At 40.5% G+C, this 25,733-nt stretch overlaps 2 protein-coding genes across 12 annotated transcripts in view; one reads left to right on the top strand and one right to left on the bottom strand.

Moving 5' to 3' along the window:
* Positions 1–25,733, top strand: part of KATNAL2 (katanin catalytic subunit A1 like 2) — a 109,096-nt gene that overhangs the window by 23,196 nt on the left and 60,167 nt on the right. For 10 of the 11 annotated variants that reach the window (XM_057526140.1, XM_028162611.2, XM_057526139.1 and 7 more), the window contains exon 2: positions 23,138–23,208. The exons of the other annotated variant lie outside the window; for it this stretch is intronic. In XM_057526140.1, coding sequence (XP_057382123.1) covers positions 23,138–23,208 — 71 coding nt within the window. The remainder of the gene's footprint in view (positions 1–23,137; positions 23,209–25,733) is intronic. 11 annotated transcript variants of the gene reach the window in all.
* LOC103016325 (elongin-A-like) lies at positions 842–10,154 on the bottom strand. Its single transcript, XM_057527026.1, is given in 3 exon segments — positions 842–2,922; positions 2,925–3,216; positions 10,146–10,154. Coding segments are annotated over 3 exon segments (2,382 nt in total).

Below are 25,733 nucleotides of genomic sequence, written 5' to 3'. Positions count from 1 at the left end.
GTTAACTGAGTTATAAATATCTTTCCCAGTTTGTTGTTTATCTTTCGACCTTTTTTTTTTAATATATTTCTAAATTTTTATGTGGTCAGATATATCAGTCTTTTTTTTTTTTTTTAAACAATTTTTTTTTAAATTTTATTTATTTATTTATGGCTGTGTTGGGTCTTCGTATCCGTGTGAGGGCTTTCTCTAGTTGTGGCAAGTGGGGGCCTCTCTTCATCGCGGTGCGCGGGCCTCTCCCTATCGCGGCCTCTCTTGTTGCGGAGCACAGGCTCCAGACGCGCAGGCTCAGCAATTGTGGCTCACGGGCCTAGTCGCTCCGTGGCATGTGGGATCTTCCCAGACCAGGGCTCGAACCCGTGTGCCCTGCATTGGCAGGCAGATTCTCAACCACTGCGCCACCCGGGAAGCCCTATATCAGTCTTTTTAATTAATGGCTTCTGGGTTTGTGTCTAAGAAGACCTCATCTACTCTGAGAGTAAAAAAAAAAAATCTCATGTTAAGTACTTTTGTTTATTGATATAAACACAATCTGGGGATAATATTTGTTAAGACTATGTCATATTGTTTACAAAGAGGCTAGTTAACAACAAAAGTATAATGGGTCTTAAAATCGTCAGTGGGACTGAGGTGTCTCATCTTAAGAATTCTGAAGTGTTCTCCAGGCAGGAAGCAGTGGCTATGGCAGCACACAGGTGCAGCACTTGAAAACTACAAGAGTCAGAGTCCAAAAGTTTCCACAAAGCAAAACATTCCAGTCTCCTTTGGAAGTCCCATTCCCTAACACCTACTGCCCTTGTATTCCTCCTCTGGAATTCCAGCTCCAAGGCAAGGCCTCAATTTACCATCGGGAGAACCTGTTCTTGAAATCTTTAATTGTCTTGGCCATCATGGGGGTGATTTTCTTTACAGGTTTCCTGCCGCTGACTACCCGCGGCAAGTGGGTACTGGTGGTGCTTGAGCAGGCTCCGGCTGGCTTCTCATGGGTGAGGTTAAGGCTGTTTCTGCTGGAGGGGGTATGGATGGTTCCTGTAGGGTACAGGGCTGGCTTGATCTTGACTTTTTCAGGGGCAGCTGCTTCTCCTATTTCAAACTTCTCCTGCCTCCTTCGAACGTCAGAAGGTGGCCTGGCCAGAGAGTTGAGAAGGATCATCTTTGCTTGTCGGCCTTTGGGCTTATTGGCTTGTGCAGATTGGATATTCACTGTCAGTGCTTGAAGCCGCTGCTCTCGGGCATCCTGAAGCCGCATGTACATCTCTCGCCATGTCTCGTGCTCTTTTGGCCTTTCTTTCCTAAAGTGTTGGTGAGAGTGAATTTTCCATAATTTGTCTGTTTCTTGGACTAGTGCATGATTGTATTTCTCTATGCGATACAGCTGATCAGGTGCACAGCTCTCCAAGATGGGTTCAAGAACCGAATATGGGACTCCTCCCACTTTAAAGATTGAATTGATGCTGTTTCTAAGTACCCAGATGCACTGCTGGCGCAAGGTCATCATTTTGGCAAGATAGGCACACTTGGAGCCAGAAAACACTTGCATCTTAGAATTCATTCTGCATCCAGTAAATCCAACTTCTTCCTCTTCCTGGGGTGAAGACAGTGCTTTTTGCTTTGGTCGTAAGGAGGACATCAATCCAGAGGCAAGAAGTGGACGGTCATTGGCCTGGACCCTGGGTAATGGGAGGTCCGGCCACACTGGTGCATCAGTGGGGACCTTTTCCAGCTTGGCCCAGACGTTTCCAGAGGGCTGCAGCTTCTCTGATCTGTTTTCATTCACCTTAGGTAGTTCCTGAACCAAGTCCAAGTTTTCCCTTGAATCATTTTTTTTAGGTCCTTTTTCTTCAAGAGCAGTGGCTGAAGTTTTCATAATCTTTTTCTTTTTCTCCCTAGGCTGGTTGTGGTTGAAGTATGACTCAGAAGACATGGTGGGCGGCTTGAATTCATTATCCATATCTGCCTCCTCCCCTTTAGGGAGGGAGCCCTCAGGCTTTCCATCCAAATGAAGAGGTCTTACTTTACCTTCTTGAACCTTTTGGTTATTGGAAACCTTCTCTTTCACCTTGGGTAACAGGCCTCTTGCCCCCTCTGCTATGTCCAAGCGGTCGGGACTCTGCTTGTTTTTGTCCGGTTTGGTTTTCTCGGAGTCTTCGTGCTTTCGCTTTTTAAGGTCTGAAGCTTGTCTGAAGGGAGGTAAAAACTGTATGCCGCGGCCCTCTCTTTCCTTCTCTTTCTCGACACCACTAGAGGGCGGATTCTCGTTTGCGCTGGCCCGGGAGAGAGACTGCAGCCTTTCCTCTCTGGAGAAGGCCAGGCCTGATTTTCGTCTGGTCAAAGCAGAGGACTTCTCGTGTACCTTGGTACCGACCAGGCGTTCGTCCCTGTGGGGAGGCTGGTGTCCCCTGCTTAGACTCCCAGCCCCTCTCCCCTGGGGTGCACCCAGGCGGTGGTTTCGGCCGAGCTCCAGTCTGGCCCGAGGGGCATCTGAGGGGCCTTCTCCAGGCCTCTGCTGTGCAACACGGGCCTCCGCCAGGCGTCTGTGACAGTCCCCGTACATCAGACAAGGATGCATAGACTGTGGAGGGGACCGGCTGTAACCAGATGATCCCCGCTCCGAAGAATAAACTGGGGAGCGCCCGCGGCACCGCCTTCTGTCCTCGCCCCTCTCCCGGCCGTGGGACCCGTGGCAGGGCCTCACGAGCTCTGAGGGGTGTCTGTGCAGCTCCGGTCTGTGCTCGCGGCCGTGCGATCGGTCTTTGCGGGCTGCGCGGTGTGCGTGGCCGTGCCCCTCCATCGCCTCCTTCTCCCAGGGAGCGTCCTCTGGGCGCTGTCGGGAATCGCTCTTCCCCGGGTCCCTCTCGGCAGGCTTGGGGTTTCCATCCACTGGAACCAGCCTCCTCCACAGCGCCGCCAGGTCCCGGCCAGGCTTCCGACGCGCTGGCGTTTGTGCCAGCGACTGGCCGTCGGGCCGACCCTGCTCTCCGTGAAACGGCCGCCGGAACGGGCGAGGCCAGTGGCGCTTCTGGTCCCTTCACAGCCTCCTCCGCAACTTCGTGCCGGTACGCCGCCGCCTGGCCCTGCCTTGCCGCGAGCTCCTCCGGGTGCACACGGCGCGGCCCCGCCTCTGGCGTTAGGAGCGCGAAGCTCCCGCGGGAACGCCACCAGCGCGCGTCCGGGACGCAAGGAAGCCCCAGCGCCCCCTTCCTGAGGGGCTGAGAGCTGTGCCCAAATTACATCATCACCAGTCGGGAGTCCCTGGGCCGCCCCGCCCCACTTGGGTCCCGAGAGCAGCGGGAATCAACCAACAGTGACGACCACCCTAGCGCTGTGCGCTTGCCATCGACTAATTCCAGCCTCTACACAACCAAAGAAGAGTTATATTATCCCCATTGTACGGGTGAGTAAACTGAAAGTCTTAGAATTTATTAGATCTAAGAATTCCTGACGGTTATTTTTGTTTTCAATATTCTCAGTAGTATAAATTGACAGTTCTAATGGTTACTTACGTAATAATAAGTCAAGCTTAAAGAAATAATAGGTAACAAACGGAATAAATAAGTAAAACCACCACATTCCCACAACCCAGATACACTAAGGTATTATTACCCAACAGTGAACCTTGGTGTATATCCATATATCTTTCCAGATCCTTTGCTATGTGTGTATATACACATACATGCACACACCCGTATGTTTTATCAAAATGAAATTGTATTGTAAATATTGTTCTTTAACCAAGTAGTTCTCTAACCAGAGTGCAAAACAGGATCATGCATTGTATCTGGTTGTATCCCCTATGTCTCTTTGAATTTGCACAGCTCCCCCCATCCCCTACTTTCTCTATTTTTATTTATTTTATTTATTTTATCTTCTAGTTTTATTGAGATATAATTGACATACAGCACTATATAAGTTTAAGGTATACAGCATAATGATTTGACTTAATACATCATGAAATGATTATCACAAGTTTAGTGAACATCTAGCATCTCATATAGATACAAAATTAAGGAAATAGAAAAAAAATTTTCCTTGTGATAAGAACTCTTGGGATTTGCTCTCTTAACTACTTTCATATATAAATACAGCAGTATTAATTATATTTACCATGTTGTACATTATATCCCTAGTACTTATTTATCTTATAACTGAAGTTTGTACCTTTTGACCACCTTCATCCAATTCCTCCTCCCTCCACCCACCACCTCTGGTAACCACAAATCTGATCTCTTTTTCTATGCGTTTGTTTGTTTGTTTTTGAAGTTTAATTCACTTACCATACTATGTTAATTCCTGTTATATGACATAATGACTTGATATACATTCAATTTATATAATTTCAAAATGATCAACATGGTAAGTCAGTTTTGAGCTGTCATTATACAAAGATATTATATAGTTATTGACTATATTCCCCACACTGTACATTTCCTACCCATGACTCATTTATTTTGCAGCCAGAAGTTTGTTCCTCTTAATCTCCCTCACCTATTTCTTTCCTCCTTCCCTCTCCCCTCTGGCAATCACCTGTTTGTTCTCTGTATCTATAACTCTTTTTCTGTTTTGTTATGTTTGTTCATTTGTTTTGTTTTTTAGATTCCACATATATGTGAAACCATATAGTATTTGTCCTTCTCAGTTGGATTTATTTCACTTAGCATAATACCCTATAGGTCCATCCACGTCATTGTAAATGGCAATATTTCATTCTTTTTTTATGGCTGAGTAATATTTAAATGTATATATTATGCCACATCTTCTTTATCCATTCACCTATTGGTGGGCAATTAGATTGCTTCCATATCTTGGCTATTGTAAATAATGCTGCAATGAACATAGGGGTACATAGATCTTTTCTAATTAGTGTTTTCATTTTCTTTGGATAAATACCCAGGAGTGGAATTGCTGGATCATATGGTAGTTCTATTTTTAATTTTTTGAGGAATCTCCATACTGTTTTTCATAGTGGCTGCACCAATTTACATTCCCATCAGCAGTGCAAGAGGATTCCCTTTTCTGCACATCCTCACCAACACTTGTTATTTGTTGTCTTTTTGATAATAGCCATTGTGACAGGTATGAGGTGATATCTCATTGTGGTTTTGATTTGCATTACCCTGATGATTAGTGATGTTGAAAATCTTTTCATCTGCCTGTTGGCCATCTGTATGTCTTCTTTGGAAAAATGTCTATTCAGATCCTCTGCCTGTTTTTTAATCCAGTTGTTTGTTTTTGATGTTGAGTTGTATGAGATCTTTGTATATTTTGGATATTAACCCTGTATTGGATATATTTTTTGCAGTTATATTCTCCCATTCAGTATGTGGCTTTTCACTTTGTTGATGGTTTCCTTCACTGCACAAAGCCTTTTACTTTGATGTAGTCGCATTTGTTAATTTTTGCTTTTGTTTCCCTTGTCTGAGGAGACATATTCAAAAAAGTATTACAAAGATCAATGTCAAAGAGCGTACTGCCTATGTTTTCTTCTAGAAGTTTTATGGTCTCAGGTCTTACATTTAAGTCTTTAATGCATCAAGTTTATTTTTGCACATGGTGTGAGAGAGTATTCCGGTTTGATACTTTTGCATGTAACTGTCCAGTTTTCCCAACACCATTTATTAAAGAGGCTGTCTTTTCCCCCATTGTATATTCTAGCCTCCTTTGTTGTAGATTAACTGCCCATGTAAGTTTTGGTTCATTTCTGGGCTGTCTATTCTGTTTCATTGATCCAGGTGTCTGTTTTTGTGCCAGTACTATACTGTTTTGATGACTGTAGCCTTGTAGTGCAGTTTGAAATCAGGGAGTGTGATACCACCAGCTTTGTTCTTATTTTCTGAAGATTGTTTTGCCTAATATTTTGTTGAGGGTTTTTACTTCTATGTTCATCAGTGATATTGGCCTGTAATTTTCTGGTTTTTTTGTGATGTCTTTGTCTGCTTTTGGCATCAGGGTGTTGCTGGCCTCATGTTTGGAAGAATGTGTTTGGAAGTGTTCCTTCCTCTGCAGTTTTTTCGAATAGTTTGAGCAGGATAGGTTTTAGCTCTTCTCTAAATGCTTGGTAGAAATCACCTGTGAGGCCATCTGGTCCTGGACTTTTGTTTGTTGGGAGTTTTTTTTTTATTATTACTGTTTCAATTTCATTACTGGCAATTGGTTTATTCATATTTCCTATTTCTTCCTGATTCAGTCTTGAGAGATTGTACATTTCTAGGAATTTGTCCATTTCTTCTAAGTTGTTCATTTTATTGGCATATAATTGTAGTTACCTCTTATGATCCTTTGTATTTCTGTGGCATTGGTTATAACTTCTCCTATTTCATTTCTGACTCTGTTGATTTGGGCCCTCTCTATTTTTTTCTTGATGAATCTGGCTAAAGGTTTATCAATTTTGTTTATCTTTTCAAACAACCAGCTCTTAGTTTCATACATCTTTTCTATTTCTTTTTTTAGTCTTTATTTCATTTCTGCTCTGATCTTTATGATTTCTTTCCTTTTATTAATTTTGTGGTTTTTTTCTTTCTCTAGTTCCTTTAGGTGTAAGGTTAGGTTGTTTGAGATTTTTCTTGTCTCCTGAGGTAAACTTGTATTGCTATAAACTTCCCTGTTAGAATTGCTTTTGCTTTGTCCCATAGATTTTGGATAGTGTGTTTTTGTTTTAATTTTCTCCAGGTTTTTAAAATTTTGTCTTTGATTTCTTCAATGATCCATTGGTTGTGTAGTAGCATATTGTTTAGCCTCCACATGTTTGTGTTTTTGCATTTTTTTCTTGTATGTGATTTCTAGTCTCATAGTGTTATGATTGGAAAAGATGCTTGTTATGATTTCAGTTTTCTTAAATTTACTGAGACTTGTTTTGTAGCCTAGCATGTGATCTATCCTGGAGAATGTTCCATGTGCACTTGAAGAGAATGTGTATTCTGCTGCTTTTGGATGGAATGTTTCATATATATGGATATGATCCATTTGGCCTAATGTGTCTTTTAAGGCCAGTGTTTCCTTATTGATTTTCTGTCTGGATGATCTGTCCATTGATGTAAGTGGGGGTTGTTAAATTACCTTACTATTATTGTAATACTGTCAGTTTTCCCCTTTCCGTCTGTTAATATTTGCTTTATGTATTTAGGTGCTCTTATATGGGGTGCATATATATTTACAATTGTCTTCTTGGATTGATCCCTTGATCATTATGTAATGTCCCTCTTTGTTTCTTGTTACAGTCTTTGTTTTAAAGTCTTTTACCTGATATAAGTATTGCTACCCTGGCTGTCTTTTCATTTTAGTCTGCGTGGAATACCCTTTTCCATCCTTTCACTTTCAGTCCATGTGTGTCTTTAGATCTAAAGTGAGTCTCTTGTAGGCAGCATATATATGGGTCTTGTTATTGTGTGCATTCAGCCACTCTATGTCTTTTGATTGGAACATTTAGTCCATTTACATTTAGAGTAACTATTGATAGATATGTACTTATTGCCATTTTATTAATTGTTTTGGGGTTGTTATTGTAGTTCTTTTTCTTCCTGTCTTCTTTTGCTCTCTTCCCTTGTGATTTGATGACTATCTTTAGTGTTATGGTTGGATTCCTTTCTCTCTTTGTGTGTGTGTATCTATTGTGTGGATTGTGGTTATCATGAGGTTTATATATACCAATATATATTTTAAGATGCTGACCTTTTAAGTTCAAATACATTTTAACAGTCCTACATTTTTACTCCCCCATGTTTATTGTTTTTGACATCATATTTCCCATCTTTTTGGTTTTTGTATCCCTTAGATACTTAATATGGATATAGATGAGTTTAGTATGCTTGTCTTTTAACCTTCCTATTAGTTTTACATGTGGTTGATTTACTACCTTTATAGTATATTTGCCTTTACCAATGAGATTTTTCCTTTCATAATTTTCCTATTTCTAGTAGTGGTCTTTTCTTTTTCACTTAAAGAAGTCTCTTTAACATTTCTTGTAAAGCTGGTTTGGTAGTACTGAACTCCTTTAGCTTTTGCTTGTCTGTAAACCTTTTGATCACTCTATCAAATCTGAATGAAAGCATTGCCAGGTAAAGCATTCTTGGTTGTAGGTTTTTCCGTTTCATCTCTTTAAATACATTGCCACTCCCTTCTGGCCTGCAGAGTTTTTGTTGAAAAGTCAGCTGATAGCCTTATGGGAGTTTCCTTGTACTTAACTTGTTGCTTTTCTCTTGCTATTTTTATCTCTCACTTTATCTTTAATTTTTGCTATTTTTATTACAGTATGTGTTGGTGTGGTCCTCTTTGGGTTGATCCTGTTTGGGAATCTCTGTGATTCTTGGACCTGGATGTCCATTTCTTTTCACAGGTTAGGGAAGTTTTCTACTATTACTTCTTCAGATAAGTTTTCTTCCACTTTCTCTCCTCTTCTCCTTCTGGGACCCTATAATGTGAATGTTAGTACCTTGATGTTGTCCCAGAGGTCTCTTAAGCTATCCTCATTAAAATTTTTTTCCTTTTTTCTGTTCAGCTTGTGTGATTTCTACTGCTCTGTTTTCCAGCTCACTGATCCATTCCTCTGTATCATCTAATCTATTGCTGATTAATTCTAGTGTATTTTAAAATTTCAGTTACTGTATTCTTTATCTTTGTTTGGTTCTTCTTTATGTTTTCTAACTCCTTATTAATAACTTCCAACTTCTCATTCTGCTCACCCAATCTTCTCCTGAGTTCTTTGAGCATGTTTACAGTTATTACCTTGAACTCTTTATTGGGTCGATTGATTATCTCCACTTCACTTAGTTCATCTTCTGGGGTTTTATCATGTTCCTTCATTTGGAACATATTCCTCTGTCACCTCATTTTGCCTAATTTGCTGTTTTTATTTCTATATATTTGGTAGGTTGGTTATGCTTCCTGACCTTGGAGAAGTGGAATTTTGTAGATGTCCTGTGTTTCCCAGCAATGCACTTCCCTCTGGTCACAAGAGCTATATACTCTAGGGGTGCCCCCCATGTGGGCTGTGTGGGTCCTTCTGTTGTGACAGGCTGACTACTGTGGGTGGTCTGGTATGCCTGGCTGGTTTATATATAGCAATATATATATGTATTAAAGAAAAACTGGTTTGTTGCCAGGCCCTGTCTTGCACTGAAGCTGCTAGTCACTGGTGGGTGAGGCGGGGTCACAAGGCAGCCTGGTACAAAGCCCTGGTGTGTTCTGGGGCTATGCTAGTCTGCTGATGGGTGGAGCCAGGTTCTAGGATGGTGGTTGCGGGGCTGGGTGTCCCGGATCCACTAGATGGCCTGCTGGTGTGGGGCCTGTTCCTGACACAGCTGTCTGTGGGGTCTGGGGTGTCCTAAAGCTGGTGTTGGCCTGCTGGTGAGTGGGGCTGGATCCTGGGGTTGGGGGGGTTCTGGGGCTAGTGTTGGCCTGCTGGTGGATGGGCCCAGGGCCAAGGGGTTCCCAGGACTAGTGGCAGCCTGCCGTGGGTGAGGCTGAGGCCCATGAGGTCCTGGGGCTAGTGCAGGTTCACTGGTGTGAGGGTTCTGGGGAACAGGACTGGGTCCCGGGGCAGCTGTGGGCTTGGGGGTATTAAGGCAGCTAGCCTACTGGTGGGTGAGGTTTTATCCCCACCCATCTAGCTACTTGGCCTGAGATGTCCCAGTACTGGTGCTTCCAGGCTGGTAGGTGGGGCCAGTCCCAGTGCTAATAAGCTAGAGGGAGGATTCCAGAATGGCACTGGCCAGCAACAGTGTCCTTGTGGTAGAACAAGCTTCCAAAAATGGCTGCCACCAGTGTCTGTGTCCCCAGGGTGAGCTCCAGTTTCCTCCCGCCTCTCTAGGAGGCTCTCCAAGATCACCAGGTGCATCTGACCCAGGCTCCTTTCAAATTATTGCTTCAGTCCTAGGTCCCAGCACATGTGATTTTGTGTGCATTTTAAAGATGAAGTCTCTATTTCCCACAGCCCTCTGGCTCTCCTGAAAGTAAGCCCCACTGGCCTTCAAAGCCAAACATTCTAGGGGCTTATCTTCCTGGTGCAGGACCCCCAGGCTCAGGAGCCTGATGTGGGGCTTGAACCCCTCACTGCTTGTGGAGAACCACTGCAATTGTAATTATCTTCCCATTTGTGGGCTGCCCACCCACGGGTGTGGGTCTTGACTATACAGCATCTCTGCCCTTCCTACCTGTCTCATTGTGGTTCCTTCTTTATGTCTTTAGTTGTAGAAGAACTTTCCTCCTAGTCTTCTGGTGTTTCTCATCACTAGTTGCTCTGTAAATAGTTGTAATTTTGGTGTGCCCATGGGAGGAGGTGAGCTCAGGGTCTTCCTACTCCACCATCTTGGCCATTCTCTCCTATTTTATTTTTAATGACACTAACCTGTTCAAGAAACCATGCCAATTGTTTTGGAGAACATCTCCCTTTCTACAGTTGTCTGATTGTTTCCTCAAGGTTTCACCTGCTGTTCTATCCCTGGTGAGACCGTGGTGTCACCTTCCTGTGACGGCAGTCTGATCTCTCCATCATGCAGCTATGTTGCAACTAGAAGGTAGCCTGTCCATAATCTAGTTCCATGTTGAAGAACAATGGCATGGCACAGCAAGTCCCCTGTGTTTCAGTAGGCTTTACACTTCCCTGAAATCCCCAATTCTATAACCAGTTCAATCTCAGGATTTACAACAAATGCCTCCCTTCATGGAACACTGTTCCTGAGCGTAGTTGACCTGTTCTGATTTTGTATTAAATACAATAAATACCTTCCCTGGATCTGTAGATACCCCTTCTGGTAGTTCTAGTGCTTTGTCAAGTTGTGCAGCATTTGGAACTTGGGATGTTTCTTGGTAGAAACAGGAGGTAATCAGGAAACAAATTAGAATCTATGGGTATATATATCTTCAAACTTTTAAGTGAATATTAGATGCAAGGACTGTAAAATAGAACTATAATAAAAACATTTGAAAGAAGAAATCTGTCCTTTTTAACTTTGTTTTTGAGATGGAAAGCTTAATGCAAAATTTGGATCTTATTACAGAAATTGAAACGAGCTCATGCAAATTAATCTCCATTGCACCCATAAAAAAGAAATTTAAAGCACTAATGCTGTTTGTGGTGTATATACAGTAACATTTCCTAAATATCTTCTGGGTCTAAAGCTAGGAATGATATTCAATGCTTTCTTTTCCTCAGGCTACAGTATCATAGGATTCAATTTTGAATCTGATAATGGAGGCACTTTTGTTGTACAATAGCCCACAAAGGAAATGAAGGAAGTCGAAAACAGCCAGATTATTGAAGCAGAGACAAATGAGACACCCCAGTTAGATGCTCACTTCTGGGCCACCTTTCTTTGGTAGACAGAAACTAATTGAGCATCTAATTGTGTCCATTTCAGGGGCACACCATCTTTTGCAGTTTAAATTGACCATTGGTGGTGGCCTATTCTTAGTCTTTTAATTCAGAAGACAATTTTCTATGATAATTTGAATGGCATGAGTAGAAAGGTGTTATAGATCTGGCAAACTTTATACTTTTAATTAACAAATTTATAAGACCATATTCTGTGTTTCAAGTAACCGCACGCCTTAAATATTTAACACTAGGTATTTGAATAGAGTTTTCTTATCTCTCCTTAAATTCTGAATTTCCATCAAACTTAAAGAAGAAGTAGCATTATTATTTTAAGGCCTGGGCACCCCAACTATAAGCTGTTTCACAGTCTGCATGGTAAGAAAGCCATTTTTGAAGCAACCTCATTATCAAACAATTCTAAGTCACTGAACCAAAGAGTATCCTTCAATCCCCATCATCTGCTGTAGAGATCAGGACTGTTTGCCAAACTTTGTGATTCCAGCCATAAAGCCCTAGAAATACTCTTGATTGGAGTTGGGACAGCTATCGTTTTCCAGGAATATAATAAAAACTTTGCACAAGTCCCTCTGATAGATTGTTTATAGTCTTTCAAGAATATGATCAACATTGCTCAGATCAGCTCAGGATCCAGAAGTCCATCCCAAGAATTAGAGCTTTGCCTTCCTATTCATCCTGATGTACCATGAGTTCACAAGGTCAGTGGTTCACTGTTTAAGCGACTCTCCAGAGATTCTAAAAGGAATTTGAGGGAGATTATTCTGACAAATCCTCCAGCTCAAGTTTGATGAGGACAGCTGTGAAAGCCAAAGCTCTCCCTATGGATAGTGGACAATAAGACTCCTATGTTTCTCTCCCTCAGTGTATATGCACATGGAGGGAGGGAGGTAAATTCAGGGGGACGTGGGAGTAGGAAGTGTAGTGTGGAGGAGGAGCTGCCTTTGGGTGACTTTGTCTGGATCTTTCCCTCCTAGTGAATGGAACACCCAAGGCCATCATCAGTATCAGGACATTTCTCACCCCACCCCCATATCTACTGATGGAGGGGAGGGGAGGGGAGGGAACCCAGATGTCAGAGTGGCTCTGCCAAGGTGATGATGGAATTCCTTAGCCTAAAGTGTTTTGATCTGTGAACAGTTGAACCCAAGCTGACGTGTTTCTTTGCTCTTTACTTGCCAAAGTATTGAAGTTAAACAATTCAGAAGTCTATGGATAAAAAATTGAGCCGCTGTGCCCCCATCCCTTTCCTCTACCCACATCTAGATTTTTATTCCTTTCTTTTTCTATGAATGGAAGAGTGTGGGTATGTATTTCTGTGATTTTTCACCTTACATATGTCTTAGAATTAGGTAGATTTGCATCTGCTCACATAGAAAGATGTTCAAGACATATTATTAAGTGGGGGAAAAAGCAAGATGCCCAAAAGTATATACAAAATGATAAAATTTTTTGCAAATTTAAAAGAGTTTGTGCATATATATGTTGATATATTCATAAACCCCTTTCAGAATGATTACATGAGAAATTAACAATGGTGGATAGGGTGAAGAGAGAAACGTTTCTTTTTAAACTTTTTGTAGTAATCGAAGTTTTTCTTTGTCAAATTTAAACATTACCTTTTTTTTATATGTTTATTGGAGTATAATTGCTTTACAATGTTGTGTTAGTTTCTGTTGTACAACAAAGTGAATCAGCTATAAGTATACATATATCCCCATATCCCCTCCCTCTTGAGCCTCCCTCCCATCCTCCCTACCCCACCCTTCTAGGTGGTCACAAAGCACCAAGCTGATCTCCCTGTGCTATGCAGCTGCTTCCCACTAGCCATCCATTTTACATTTGGTAGTCTATATATGTCAGTGTTACTCTCTCACTTCGTCCCTGCTTCCCCTTCACCCCTGTGTCCTCAAGTCCGTTCTCTACGTCTGTGTCTTTATTCCTGCCCTGCCAATAGGTTCATCAGTACCTTTTTTTTTAGATTTCATATATGTGTGTTAGCATACAGTATTTGTTTTTCTCTTCCTGACTTCACTCTGTATGACAGACTCTAGGTCCATCCACCTCATTACAAATAACTCAATTTCATTCCTTTTTATGGCTGAGTAATATTCCATTGTATATATGTTCCACATCTTCTTTATCCATTCATCTGTCGATGGACTTTTAGGTTGCTTCCATGTCCTGGCAATTGTATATAGTGCTGCAATGAACACTGTGGTACATGACTCTTTTTGAATTATGGTTTTCTCAGGGTATATGCTCAGTAGTGGGATTGCTGGGTCATATGGTAGTTGTATTTTTAGTTTTTTAAGGAACCTCCATACTGTTCTCCATAGTGGCTGTATCAATTTACATTCCCACCAACAAAGCACGAGCGTTCCCTTTTCTCCACACCCTCTCCAGCATTTATTGTTTGTAGATTTTTTGATGATGGCCATTCTGACCCATGTGAGGTGATACCTCATTGTGGTTTTGATTTGCATTTCTCTAATGATTAGTGATGTTGAGCATCTTTTCATGTGTTTGTTGGCAATCTGTATGTCTTCTTTGGAGAAATGTCTATTTAGGCCTTCCGCCCATTTTTGGATTGGGTTGTTTGTTTTTCTGATATTGAGCTTCATGAGCTGCTTGTATATTTTGGAGATTAATCCTTTGTCAGTTGCTTCATTTGCAAATATTATCTCCCATTCTGAGGGTTGTCTTTTGGTCTTGTTTATAGTTTCCTTTGCTGTGCAAAAGCTTTTAAGTTTCATTAGGTCCTATTTGTTTATTTTTTATTTTATTTCCATTACTCTAGGAGGTGGGTCAAAAAGGATCTTGCTGTGATTTATGTCAAAGAGTTAAACATTACCTTTAATTCACACTTTCTTCCTATTTAGGAGTGGACAGCAAGTGGGTGGAGAGAAAACACAATGTCTTCAAAATCTTTCCTCGTCAGTGTATATAGATCTACCTCGTTCTTTTTACTGGGGCATAGTGATACATATTAAGCCTGTATCATGATTTAGTTAACCACTAATGGACATTTTAGAGTATTTCTAATTTTGGAGTGGAATACACATAATGCTGTATTAAACATCCTTGAACATTTATTATTTTGCACATGTGAAGTATTTCTATAATATAGTATAATTGATCTGGCATAAATGGTGAGGTATGGAATTGCGGGGTCAGTGGGCATGTGCATGTTTCATTTTGCTGTATAAAAGTGTTGTACTAGTTTATATTTCCACCAATTGTATCTGAGTACATATTCTTTCACACCTTGCCAACTCTGAATATTATCTGGATACAAATTTTTAAATTTCTGCATTAAAAAATTTTGAGATTCTTTTTGAAAGAAGTTTATTTTTTTTCCAAATGAACTGAGGAAATATTAACAATACTTAAGGTGGTTTCTTCAACTTTTCTGTGTACTGCAAGTTGTGATAAAACCAGAAAGAAAACATATAGAGGAAATATCTGCCTAGATGATTTTGTGTTTTCTTTTCTGTCTGGGGAGTCTACCCTGTAGCCACAATGACTCAGCAAGCTTGTTACAGCCAATTCATCAGAGCAAGTAAAGAAGCATTATTGCCGCATCCCAAGACATGACCAGGCTCTGCCATCAGGGTGGTGAGGAGGCCCTCACAGCAGTGTGGGTGATAAGCAGCCCCCCCATTTCCATTTTGAATAACTTCAAAATATTGCACGAAATCATTTCTATTTCCAGTCATATCATTTATTTTATATTACTCAAAACATTGCTCATATTATTTACATTCGTTTTAGCCTTTTTCTCCCTAACTCTCCCTGTTTTTATGCATTTTAAAACAGCTTTATTGAGATATAATTCATATACCATGCAACTCACCCACTTATTTTTTTATTTTTCTAAGATGATTCCTTTTTTAGATTTTTATTTTTTTGGCTGTGTCGGGTCTTCGTTGTGGCATGCAGGATCTTCGTTGTGGCGTGCGGGCGTCCCTGTAGTTGTGGTGTGCAGGCTCTCTAGCTGAGGCGCACTAGGGGCTCAGTTGCCCTGCGGCACGTGGGATCTTAGTTCCCTGACCATGGATGGAACCCGCGTCCCCTGCATTGGAAGGCGGATTCTTAACCACTGGACCACCAGGGAAGTCCACCTCACCCATTTAAAGTGTGCAATTCTATGGCTTTTAAGGACAGGGGGTGACGGTTAAGGGGTGCAGAGTTTCTTTTTGGGGTAATGAATATGTTTTTAAATTATCATGGTGATAGTTGTATAAATCTGTGAATAAATCTGGGCTCTACCCAGGTGACCACCTTTAGGAAATTCAGGGCTGTCAGTCAAAGCCAGTGCAGTGTGTGTCGTACTGAGGAGCACAAGCAAAACACTCCTGGCTGTTTTTTCTCAGCATCTTAGTCATAAGGGACCATTTGCATGAGTGCGTGTTTAGATTAGGAAGAAGCATGTGCTTTCAGAGTGAAGGATGGAGGGTCTCTGAACTATATGAACAAAGCAACTAACAGCTGTTAAGTACCCACCAGCAACTAACAGCTGTTAAGTACCCACCAAACACTGACCTGATGCTGGCAGAGCACCCCACAGTTTGCAAAACACCAGGTGGAAATGGACCTACCTAGTCAGTGTCGAGTGCAGTCGCTCTGGGGATATTCATGGCTTTCATGGCTCTTTAATTCAAATCCTTTTGTTCTCAAAGACCTTTGCATACAAATGAGATGGATGGGCTTCACATACAGCAGGACTGTGTTTTTCAGGAATTAAAGGCATAATCTCCTACAAGACGCACTACTCCTGGTGCAGCAGGGTGACTAACTAACTGAGGTCTAGCCAGTAGTTGCTTTGAAATGGTCACTAAAATTGTGAGATTATGTTTGAGGAATTGTAAGAGACACCATTTGTTGCTATGTGAGCTCAGCTAAGACTGGCAACCACGGTTGTTTGATTTTGGCAAATTTGGCACAATTTTTGGCAGATTAGAACAGCAGCTTCTCTCTGGTCAGATGTGAAATGTGCAGGGGCAGGAGTAGACACTGATGAGGAGGGGTTAATGCAGGGGAGGAGTTGATGGAGGGAAGGGCACAGGCCGGGTACCAGAGACCTCGGTTCTGAGTCTAACCCCCAAGCATGAGTTTGAGAATGTGGACATTGAGAAACATATCCCATCAATCTTATTACTGCTTGTTTAATATGCAGTTTTATTTTTATTTTGCAAACTTGATTTGGACTAAATTTTGTGATGATTGTCATCTTTTTTATTATGTAAGTAGTAATTTGGAACTACCTAAATTTCATGAAGTACTTCCCTTCCTCATACACTAGATGGCACTACAGGCGAGGCAAATCAACTTAGAAAAATAGAGACTTTGACTACCAAGGATAATTTTGGTAAATTAGAAAGGCTTCAGTCTTCACCAAGAGTTGTTGTGTCAGCATCTTCAGAAAGTTGAGGGAAAACTGCCAGTGTTGGACATCTTAATAGGATGTCATTTTGTATAGTGGCTTTCAAGTTTTTTTTTTACTGTGACCAACTGTGAGACGTCTTAGACTGGGATCCAGTGGACACACACATGCAAACGCAACAGAAGTTTCACGAAGCAATACTAAGCCTTCTTACCTGTTATGCATTCTGTGATAATTCTGTTGCGTTGAACTATGCTGCTTGTTGCCCACTGATTTCATGACCTGTAGTTTGACAAAAACAATTTTCTAGTGGACCTATCAAGAAATATCAGTCTCTGCTTAGCACTTGGCACCATGCCAGGTACTTGGGGGCACCATGAAGAAATACTTAACTATACTTCTGTTTTCTGGGAAAGAGAAGAGTTACCTTGAGAAGCTTTAGAAAGCAACCCTGTAAGACACTGTAAAATTATGCCCACAGACTAAAAAACTGTGGAAGCAGATAATTGAAGTGAAGATATTATGGAATAGCTGGATCATACCTAAGCTCTTACTCTGATATGAATTTTTTTGGGGGAAATTACATACTGTGAAACAAAAGTAGTCACAAGAAATAAATGTGTATTCCATTCATATAACATTCAAAAATGTAAAAACTAAACACTGTTTTTTTTACGGATGTATAGTTGGTAAAAACCATAAAGAAAAAGGGAATGATGAGTGTAAAAGTCAGGATGGAAGTTACCTCTGGTGGGAGGAGGGGAAACGTCTGAAAGGAACAGCACGAGGGAGTTTCTAAGACACTGAAGGTGCTCTGGGGCTTAACCAGGGTGATGCTTGTTATTACTATTATTTTAATTATTAAAAATGAATGGATGTTTTATACATTCTTCTATATGAATTACATATTTCATAATAACAATAAAAACATAGCAAAGAAGATTACTGTAATTGCCTTCTTGAGTCTTTAACTCGTCTTGGTAAGTTGCTCTCCGGTTTTTTTAACTCACTCGGACAAAAGGGGTTTCTTCAAGGACAGAGGTAGAAATGTACCAAAGGTCATCTTTTAAGAATAACCTGTCATACAGTTTTAAAGCTCTCCAAATGTTATCAGATCTGTCCTTGAGGGCAAATTTGGATTTTAGAAAGAGTCAAAACTGCTAATAAAGTGCGTTCTTAAATTTGGTGAGGCACAACTTCAAATAAGAGGACTCTCCAACAGCTGAGGGGTGATTAAGTTATGGTGCATTCTCTGCAGTCATTAAAAGTCATGTTTTAGAAAAACTTTTAATAACTGGGAAAATATTTACAAAGTATTGATATTTTTAAGAAGAAAAAGCACAGGTTATCAAAACACATGAGAAACCTATTTGTAAGAAGATGGAAAGAATGTGACCAAAATATCTAATTTTTTTCTTGTGCCTTTATGCATCGTCCCAGTTTTCTACAGGGCCACATATTATTTTTGTAAATGTGGGCTGGGGAAGACTGTGGTCATTAATCTACATTGAAGACAATTTTAAAAGAGGAGTTTCGGAAATGTTTTGAGCAATGGAATAAAAGCATGACCTGCTGAGGTAACTACGTTGAAGGGTGACTCCATTTAAATATATTAGGTCTGATATATTTGTTTAAAAATCAGTTAATAGTTTAAAAGAATAGACATTTTTTAGAGCAGTTTTGGGTTCACAGCAAAACTGAGTGGGAAGTATGGAGAATTCCCATATACCCCCTGCCCCACACATGCACCGGCTTCCCCAGTATCAACCTCCTGTGTCAGATGAACCTACCTTGACACATCATTGTCACTCAAAGTCCGTAGTTTACATTAGAGTTCACTTCTGGTGCACATTCTATGGATTTTGACAAATCTTTAATGACATGTAGGCACGATGATAGTATCATATAGAATAATTTCACTGCCCTGAAATTCTCTGTGCTCTGCCTCCCTTCTGCTCCCCGAAACTGGCCACCATATCTTTTTACTGTCATCATAGTTTTGCCTTTTCCAGAATGTCATATAGTTGGAAACATACAGTATAAAACTGTTGACACAAATAACCAATAAACAATCTATAAAAGGACTAAAAAGGAGTTTTATTTGAGCCAAATTGAGGACTATAGTCCAGGAGACACAGATTCAAGAAGCATTTGAATTGTGTTCTGCAGGACTACAAAATGGGGGAGGATTATCAAGGCAAAAACTGCAAGGTTACAACTAGTTACATGAATTGTTTATCACGAATTATGATTGGGGCTGGCAAGAAGTAAGGGTGCTTGTTAAGTAAGTATTGGCTGGGTCCAAAATGGTTGCAGCTGCTAGCAGATCTTGTTTTGAGAATGGCTGGTGGTGTCCTTGAGTCTGATACAGTTCAGAAATTCAAGTTCTTAGTAATGCAGGAACGTGTCTGAAACCATATCCACAATGGCCACCAGGCTCCATTTTGGATGCCTGAACCACAGTTACTCCGTTTTGATTTTTAAACGCATCTTTTCCTTAATGGTTAAGGCAGATGTACAATTTGTCTGATAGGCTACAGAACAGGCTATTCTATTCAAGCCAAATCATGTATATGCCAGAGTGACTTCCCCATACCTCAATATGTGAAAATTTCTTGCATTGTAACCTTTTCAGATTGGCTTTTTTAACTTAGTAATATGCATCTAAGTTTCCTACATGTCTTTTCATGGCTTGGTAGTTTATTATTATTTTTTACTACTGATTAATATTCCATCGTGTGGATGTACCACACTTTATTTATCCATTCATCTACTGAAGGGCATTTTGGTTGATTTCGGCGATTATGAATAAAGCTGCATCAGCAGCTTCAGTGTGCAAGTTTGTGTGTAAACATGTTTTCAACTCTGGAGTAAATACCAAGGAGCGTGACTGCTGGATCATATGGTAAGGGTATGTTTAATTTTTGTAAGAAATCACCAAACTGTCTTCCAAAGTGGCTGTACTGTTTTGCATTCCCACCAGCAATAAATGAGAGTTCCCATTGCTCTACATCCTCAGCGGCAGGTGGTGGTGTTAGTGTTTTGGATTTTCACCATTCTAAGAGGTGTGCAGTGCTATCTTGTTGTTGTTTTAATTTGTCATTCCCTGGTGACATATGATGTTGAGCATCTTTTTATATATTTATCTACCATCCATATATCTCTTTTGGTGAGGTGTCTGTTCATCTCTTTTGCCCATTTTTAATTGGGTTGTTTATTTCCTTATTGTGGAGTTTTAAGAGCTCTTTGTATATTTTTAATAATAGTTCTTTATCAGATGTGTCATTTGTAAATATTTTATCCCAGTCTAAGTCGCTACTTTTTGTGTTATATATTTTATTACTTCAAGGCTTATAATTTTCCTTTAATCTCCTTTTCTCTTAGACTTCTGAGAACTTGATTTCATTTATTTTAGCCTGAATTCAAAGCAAAACATTAAACTAACAAAAACAACAACAAAATGTGTATAAAACTGTGATAAATAAAATGCAAATTAGTTTTTTAAAAAAGCAATAACTACCTTTTGAGTGGCAGAAAACAGAATACCTTTTCGTTGAAAAAGTGCTACTATACTTCCTTCACAAGCTCTTTGAAACACAGGTTGCTTCATTTTCTTTATTTTCTGGCAGTCTGAATAAAAACTTATTACCTTAAGCAACAAAACTTTATTTGAATCATTTTGGATGGATATCTTTATAAAATAGTGTTTTACCTGCCTACATAAACAGCAAATATTGAACATAACTGACATTGAATCATAAGAGAATAGTGCATTCAAAAAACAAGAACAAGGGACTTCCCTGGCGGTCCAGTGGTTAAGACTCTGCACTTCCAATGCAGGGGGCGCAGGTTCTATCCCTGGTCGGGGAACCAAGATCCCACGTGATGCATGGTGTGGCAAAAACAAACAAACAAACAAATAAATATTGGGAAACTGCCAGATGTCTTAAAAAAAAAAAAAAAGAACAAGATGTTGTGAAAAAGGAACAATCAGAGAATAAGAACAAGCTCTTGGAAGTTAAAAATATTATTGTCTAAATAAATTCTGTAAAGTGGTTCAAAGACAAGGCCAAGGAGGTTGCCCAGAAAATAGAAAAAAGAGACAAAGAAAAGGGACACTATAGGAGAAAAAATCTTAAAAGATCAATCCAGGTTATATCCCGTTCAATTAATAGAGGTTCTTAAAAATAAACTGGAGAAAACAAAGGGGAGTAATTTATCACAGAAATAATAAAAGGCATTTTCTTTTAGAACGGAAGCATGAGAATGTCCAGCTTGACAACGGCCAGCACAGTGAATGGAAAAACGAAGTTGTATAATTTCAGAACACCAGAGTTAAAAATAAGATTCTAAAAGCTTCCTGGGAATAAAAGATCCTTTACCTGCAAAGGAATAAGAATGTTATGCCCTTTCATACTATCAAATTTTTAAATAGAATAAAAACACTTTCAGGCATGCAAATTCTCAACCACATTTATCTCCGTGTACCTTTACTTTAGAGGATGTGTGCTTTACTAAACCAAACCAGTGACCAGTAAAGGGGAAGACTCCATTCCTAGGGGATCCAATGCAGGAAAGTTTCAAAGGGAAATCCCTGATGAGCACCCATAGCAGGCCTAACAGTCAGCAACCTAGAGTGGAGAGGGAGGGTGGAGGCTCCAGGGAAGCCATGGCTGGCGGGAGTGTAACTGACACATTGTCTGATGTGTTTGATGGTGTGGAAAGTGATGTGAGGGGCCTTTAGAGGTATGTAGGGATTTGAAAATTAGCAATAGGTATGTAGAAAAGTAACCAAATTTTTAAAATGAGGCAATTCTTCATTCCAAGGAAAATAATGTTGTCCAGAAATGGTAAAGTAACCACAGTACTTTTTGACTCAGCAGCATTATTTACACAGTCATAATAATGTAATCACTGCATACTGCTATAACTGTAAGGGGAGGAGAGGGTGAGAAGTCCGTAAGGCAGCTTACTGCTCATCTACCTTAACAAGAAGTGAATAGCTTAATGTCTAATATTCATATATTATGAAACAGTGATATGTTTAAAAACATGGAGGCAAATATCAGAAGAAACAGCTAAAGTAATTAAGGTTGTTGCCTCTCGGGAGTGGGGGGAGCGGGTAGTGGAGTGGGACAGAGTCTATTGTTTTTCCTTAAAAATGTATAGTACTATATTACTGAGCCACACACATGCTACAGCATGGATGAACCTTGATGACATTATGATAAGTGAAATAAGCCAGTCACAAAAGGACAAATGAGTTCCCCCTATACGAGGAACCTGGAATAGGCAAATTCACTGAGATTGGAAGTAGAATGGTGATGGCAGGGGTTAGGGGGACGGAGTTATTGTCTAAAGAATATAGAGTTTTAGTTGGGGAAGATAAAAAGTCCTGAAGATGGATGGTAGTGATAGTTGTGCAGTTTGAATATACTTAATGCCACTAAACTGTACACTTAAAAATGGTTAAAATGGTAAATTTTATGTTATGTATATTTTATCACAATGAAAAAGCAACTTAAAATGAAAGAAAATATAGTACTATTTGATTTTTAAGTAACTGTATGCATTTTTAATTTTATTACATTAATTTTTAGAAAGTGTGGATGAATGCCTGAAAAATTTTTATGTGTCATCAGTGTGTTTGTGCCTAGATTTTATGACATAATTTGGGCCACTCAGGGGCTTTTTTTGCTTTCGTCCAGTTCTTACCTGTGTTCTCCTTAGATAAAGGTAAGTTATTTTCAAATAAGGGAAGTATTAGTGAAAGTAAATATTTTATGAATACATTTCAGGGGAATTTGAGATACCAGATAACGTAATGTAGCACATTAATACTGTGAGTAAAAGTACAAATTCATCCAGTTTGTATATGGACATTGTTATGCAGGAATGTCCCCTTTATGGCCTCTGCTACTCAGTGGATATTCTAAGTGCTCAGCTGCGGGGTCCCCCTGAATGGATTATTGGAACTCATCTCCACGTTTGTGCAGAGTCTGGGTGGGACTCCGAGTGAATTTAAGATGCAGTAGCAGGTCAGTACCTGTGGTGGTACAGCTTGATTGCTGGCTCATGAGTTTATCATCACTTTCCTTCACCTGGTCCAAATAAACGTGCATATATTTGTTTCTTTGCGGTGATAAGCAACAAAATGCCAATTAGCTTGGCAGTAGGAAGTTAACTAGTCAAGTGCAATCCCAATCGAAATCATTGTACCTTCAGTTTACAATTGAGAAGGCAGCTCTGAGAAGAAAATAACAATGGAAAACAACTTTATATACCCTTAGAGACGTCAAACTGCCTTCCAGCCTTTAAGTTATGCTTCTTGCTTTTGACAGGTTACATTTACCGTCAAGGGTTTATTGCTATAAAAGGAGTGTTATATTTCATTGTCGTCTCACCTACATTTTCTTTTTTGTTCACAGTGCGAGATGAGGACAGAAGCACGACGAAAAAATCTTCTTATTTTGATTTTGCATTATTTAACACAAGAAGGGTATGTTACATTACAAATATTTACAGAGATGATTCCTCTCTTTCTCTGACCTCTGCTCTTCCAAATACTCACTTTTAAAAACAGTTAATAACTTTATTTTTTAGAGTAGTTTTCTATTTCCAGAAAAATAAAACAAAGTGCAGACAGCTCCCATACACCAGCAATACCCCACCCTGCCCCGTCTCCCCTGTTACTAACATCTTACACTGGTGTGGTACGTTTGTTGTAATTTATGAGTCAATATCGATATATTATTATTAGCTAAAGTCCATAGTTTACATCAGGGTTCGCTCTTGTGTTGTACAGTTCTAGGAGTTTTGACAAAGCCATAAAGTCACATATCCACCATTGTAGTATCGTACAGAATAGCTTCCCTGCCCTAAAATCTCTTGTGCCCTACCTACCCCTGCCCACCCACAGCAACCTAGACACATACTTTTATTGTCTCATTTACCTAGATATTTTTCACATTATGCATTTGAAAACTTCATTAACAAAGCTACCCAGTTCATGGGATACTTTCCGTTTCCCATTCAGGTTTGAAGATAGTGTAGGCCATTCAAAGAAGGTTTCCGGGGTCCCACTGCTTGCTGGCTAATGTACATAAAGATAACGTTCTGTCTCCCCAATTTTCCTTCTCTCAGAATAAAAGTATTGCATTTCCCTGGACGACCTGTGCTCAGATCTCTTTCCTGTGCGATGCCCATTCTGTAGCTGGCAGGGGGAGGAAATTTGGAATCATTTGAGTTTGGCACCTACCTCATGTGCGAGCACTTACATGAAGGCTGCTGATATGCTGGGAGTTGCGAGAGGGAGAGAGACCACCAAGTATCCGAAGGCTACGCTTTAGAGTTTCCTTTCGTTTCAGTTTTCAGCCAGGAAGAAAATATTCAGTTTTCAGGGTTCGGGCTCAAAACTTTCAAATCAGAGCAGTGGTTCTCGACCTGGAGAACCCCTCAGAGGACATGTGGCAATGTCTGGAGACCTCTCGGGTGGCACACTGGCATCTAATGGGAGGAGACCAGGATCCTTCATACGCGCAGGACGGCGCCAAATGTCAATCACGCCAAGATGGAGAAACCCTGCCTTAGAGCAGGAGGAACCAACCCGCTGCTGTATTTTCCCAAAAGGTTGAAAGAGCATCTTTTCCTCTGATAAACAGAGTAGCTATCAGTGAACTAGGAGAGCTACCGTAACTAAAAGCCACATTTGAGAATCTAGTAACCCTAGCGCTGAGGTAGGAAGGAAAGCTGATGAGGGCGGGAGGGCAGGAGGCAGCTGGGACGAGACTGAGAGTTGATCCTTGTTTCTTGAGCTGGGCCAGCAACAGCTGTTTTAAATGAATCTAGTGCCTTCTTGAGGGGAATGACCGTTCTAGGGACCTTGAGGAATTTTTCTGTTAAATTTTAAGGGAAGTAGTATTAGGGTCCCCATTTGAAGAAATCGAGGCTCAGAGGAGTCTAGGAACTTGCCAGAAGTCTCCTGGCGCTAGGTGGGGGCACTTTTGAGGCCTGTCTCACCCCAAGAGTCTTCAGGGTCCAATTCCTCTGCTCCAGTGTGGAAGATTTAGTTTTGTTTGAGGGTCACCTCAGGAAAATCAGAATGTATGTGGGGCATATTTTATGAGTTTTTTAAAAAAATGATGGCTTTTTAAAGTCAGAAAATGAAATCACTGCAACTGTACTTAAGCATTCTTTTATTATCTAAGTCATTGAAGGATTTGAATTTTTTTGCCAAAATTTCAGAGGCACTGCATTTTGGTGACCAATTATAACACTGCACTCCTGAACAAACTTTGTTATTGAGTAATCTGATTTATTTTCTCCCCTGGACTGACCACGTAAGATCTTCAATTACAAAATGTGGCCTTTTTCATAATACCGTAACATCACAATTTTGGAAATGGCCCTTTTCTCAGGGTAAATATGATGAATTGTATCGTCTTTAACACAAAAACATTTCTCAGTCCACTTATTTTGAAACAGTTTTGTCAGACAGTTCTCTTTTTGGTGTTGGGGATTTAAATTTTATTGAGAAAATGGCTCATTCTTTCCACATCACCACCAGTCTCAGACCAGAGAAATGAGTCCCTCCCCACCCCCCATGGTTGGCAGGCAGGCCAATCAGGTGATGCTCAACTGCTAGATCTCTGTCCACACACAGCAAGGGGGTGGAAGCGAGAGCCCGAGCAGAGAAAGGCTGACTTTGGTCCTGTCTGTGCCTTTTTTTCCCCATCTGGAATATGAGAGTGTTCCTGAAGTTGCTCCACACTGTTCACCATCCATCCATGGAAAGCAATTCCAAGGGCAGCATGGAGCTGAGTGTCTGCTCTAAGACAAGGGCTGGCGGGTTGGCATGGTAGGGGGTTACTTCCTGGGTAAGAACACAGACTCAGGAGCCAGCCTGCCTTGGTTCAAATGCCCACTCTACTCTTTGCTAACCAGCGACCTTGGGCAAGTTACTTATTCTCTTTGTTCCTCAGTTACCTTGCTTGTAAAATGGAGTAATGGAAGATAGTATTTAAG

This window comes from Balaenoptera acutorostrata, chromosome 13, assembly GCF_949987535.1.
Source record: "Balaenoptera acutorostrata chromosome 13, mBalAcu1.1, whole genome shotgun sequence".
Taxonomy (NCBI): domain Eukaryota; kingdom Metazoa; phylum Chordata; class Mammalia; order Artiodactyla; family Balaenopteridae; genus Balaenoptera; species Balaenoptera acutorostrata.
The sequence above is the reverse complement of the archived record's forward strand: the minus strand, read 5'-3'. Positions and strand labels throughout refer to the sequence as shown.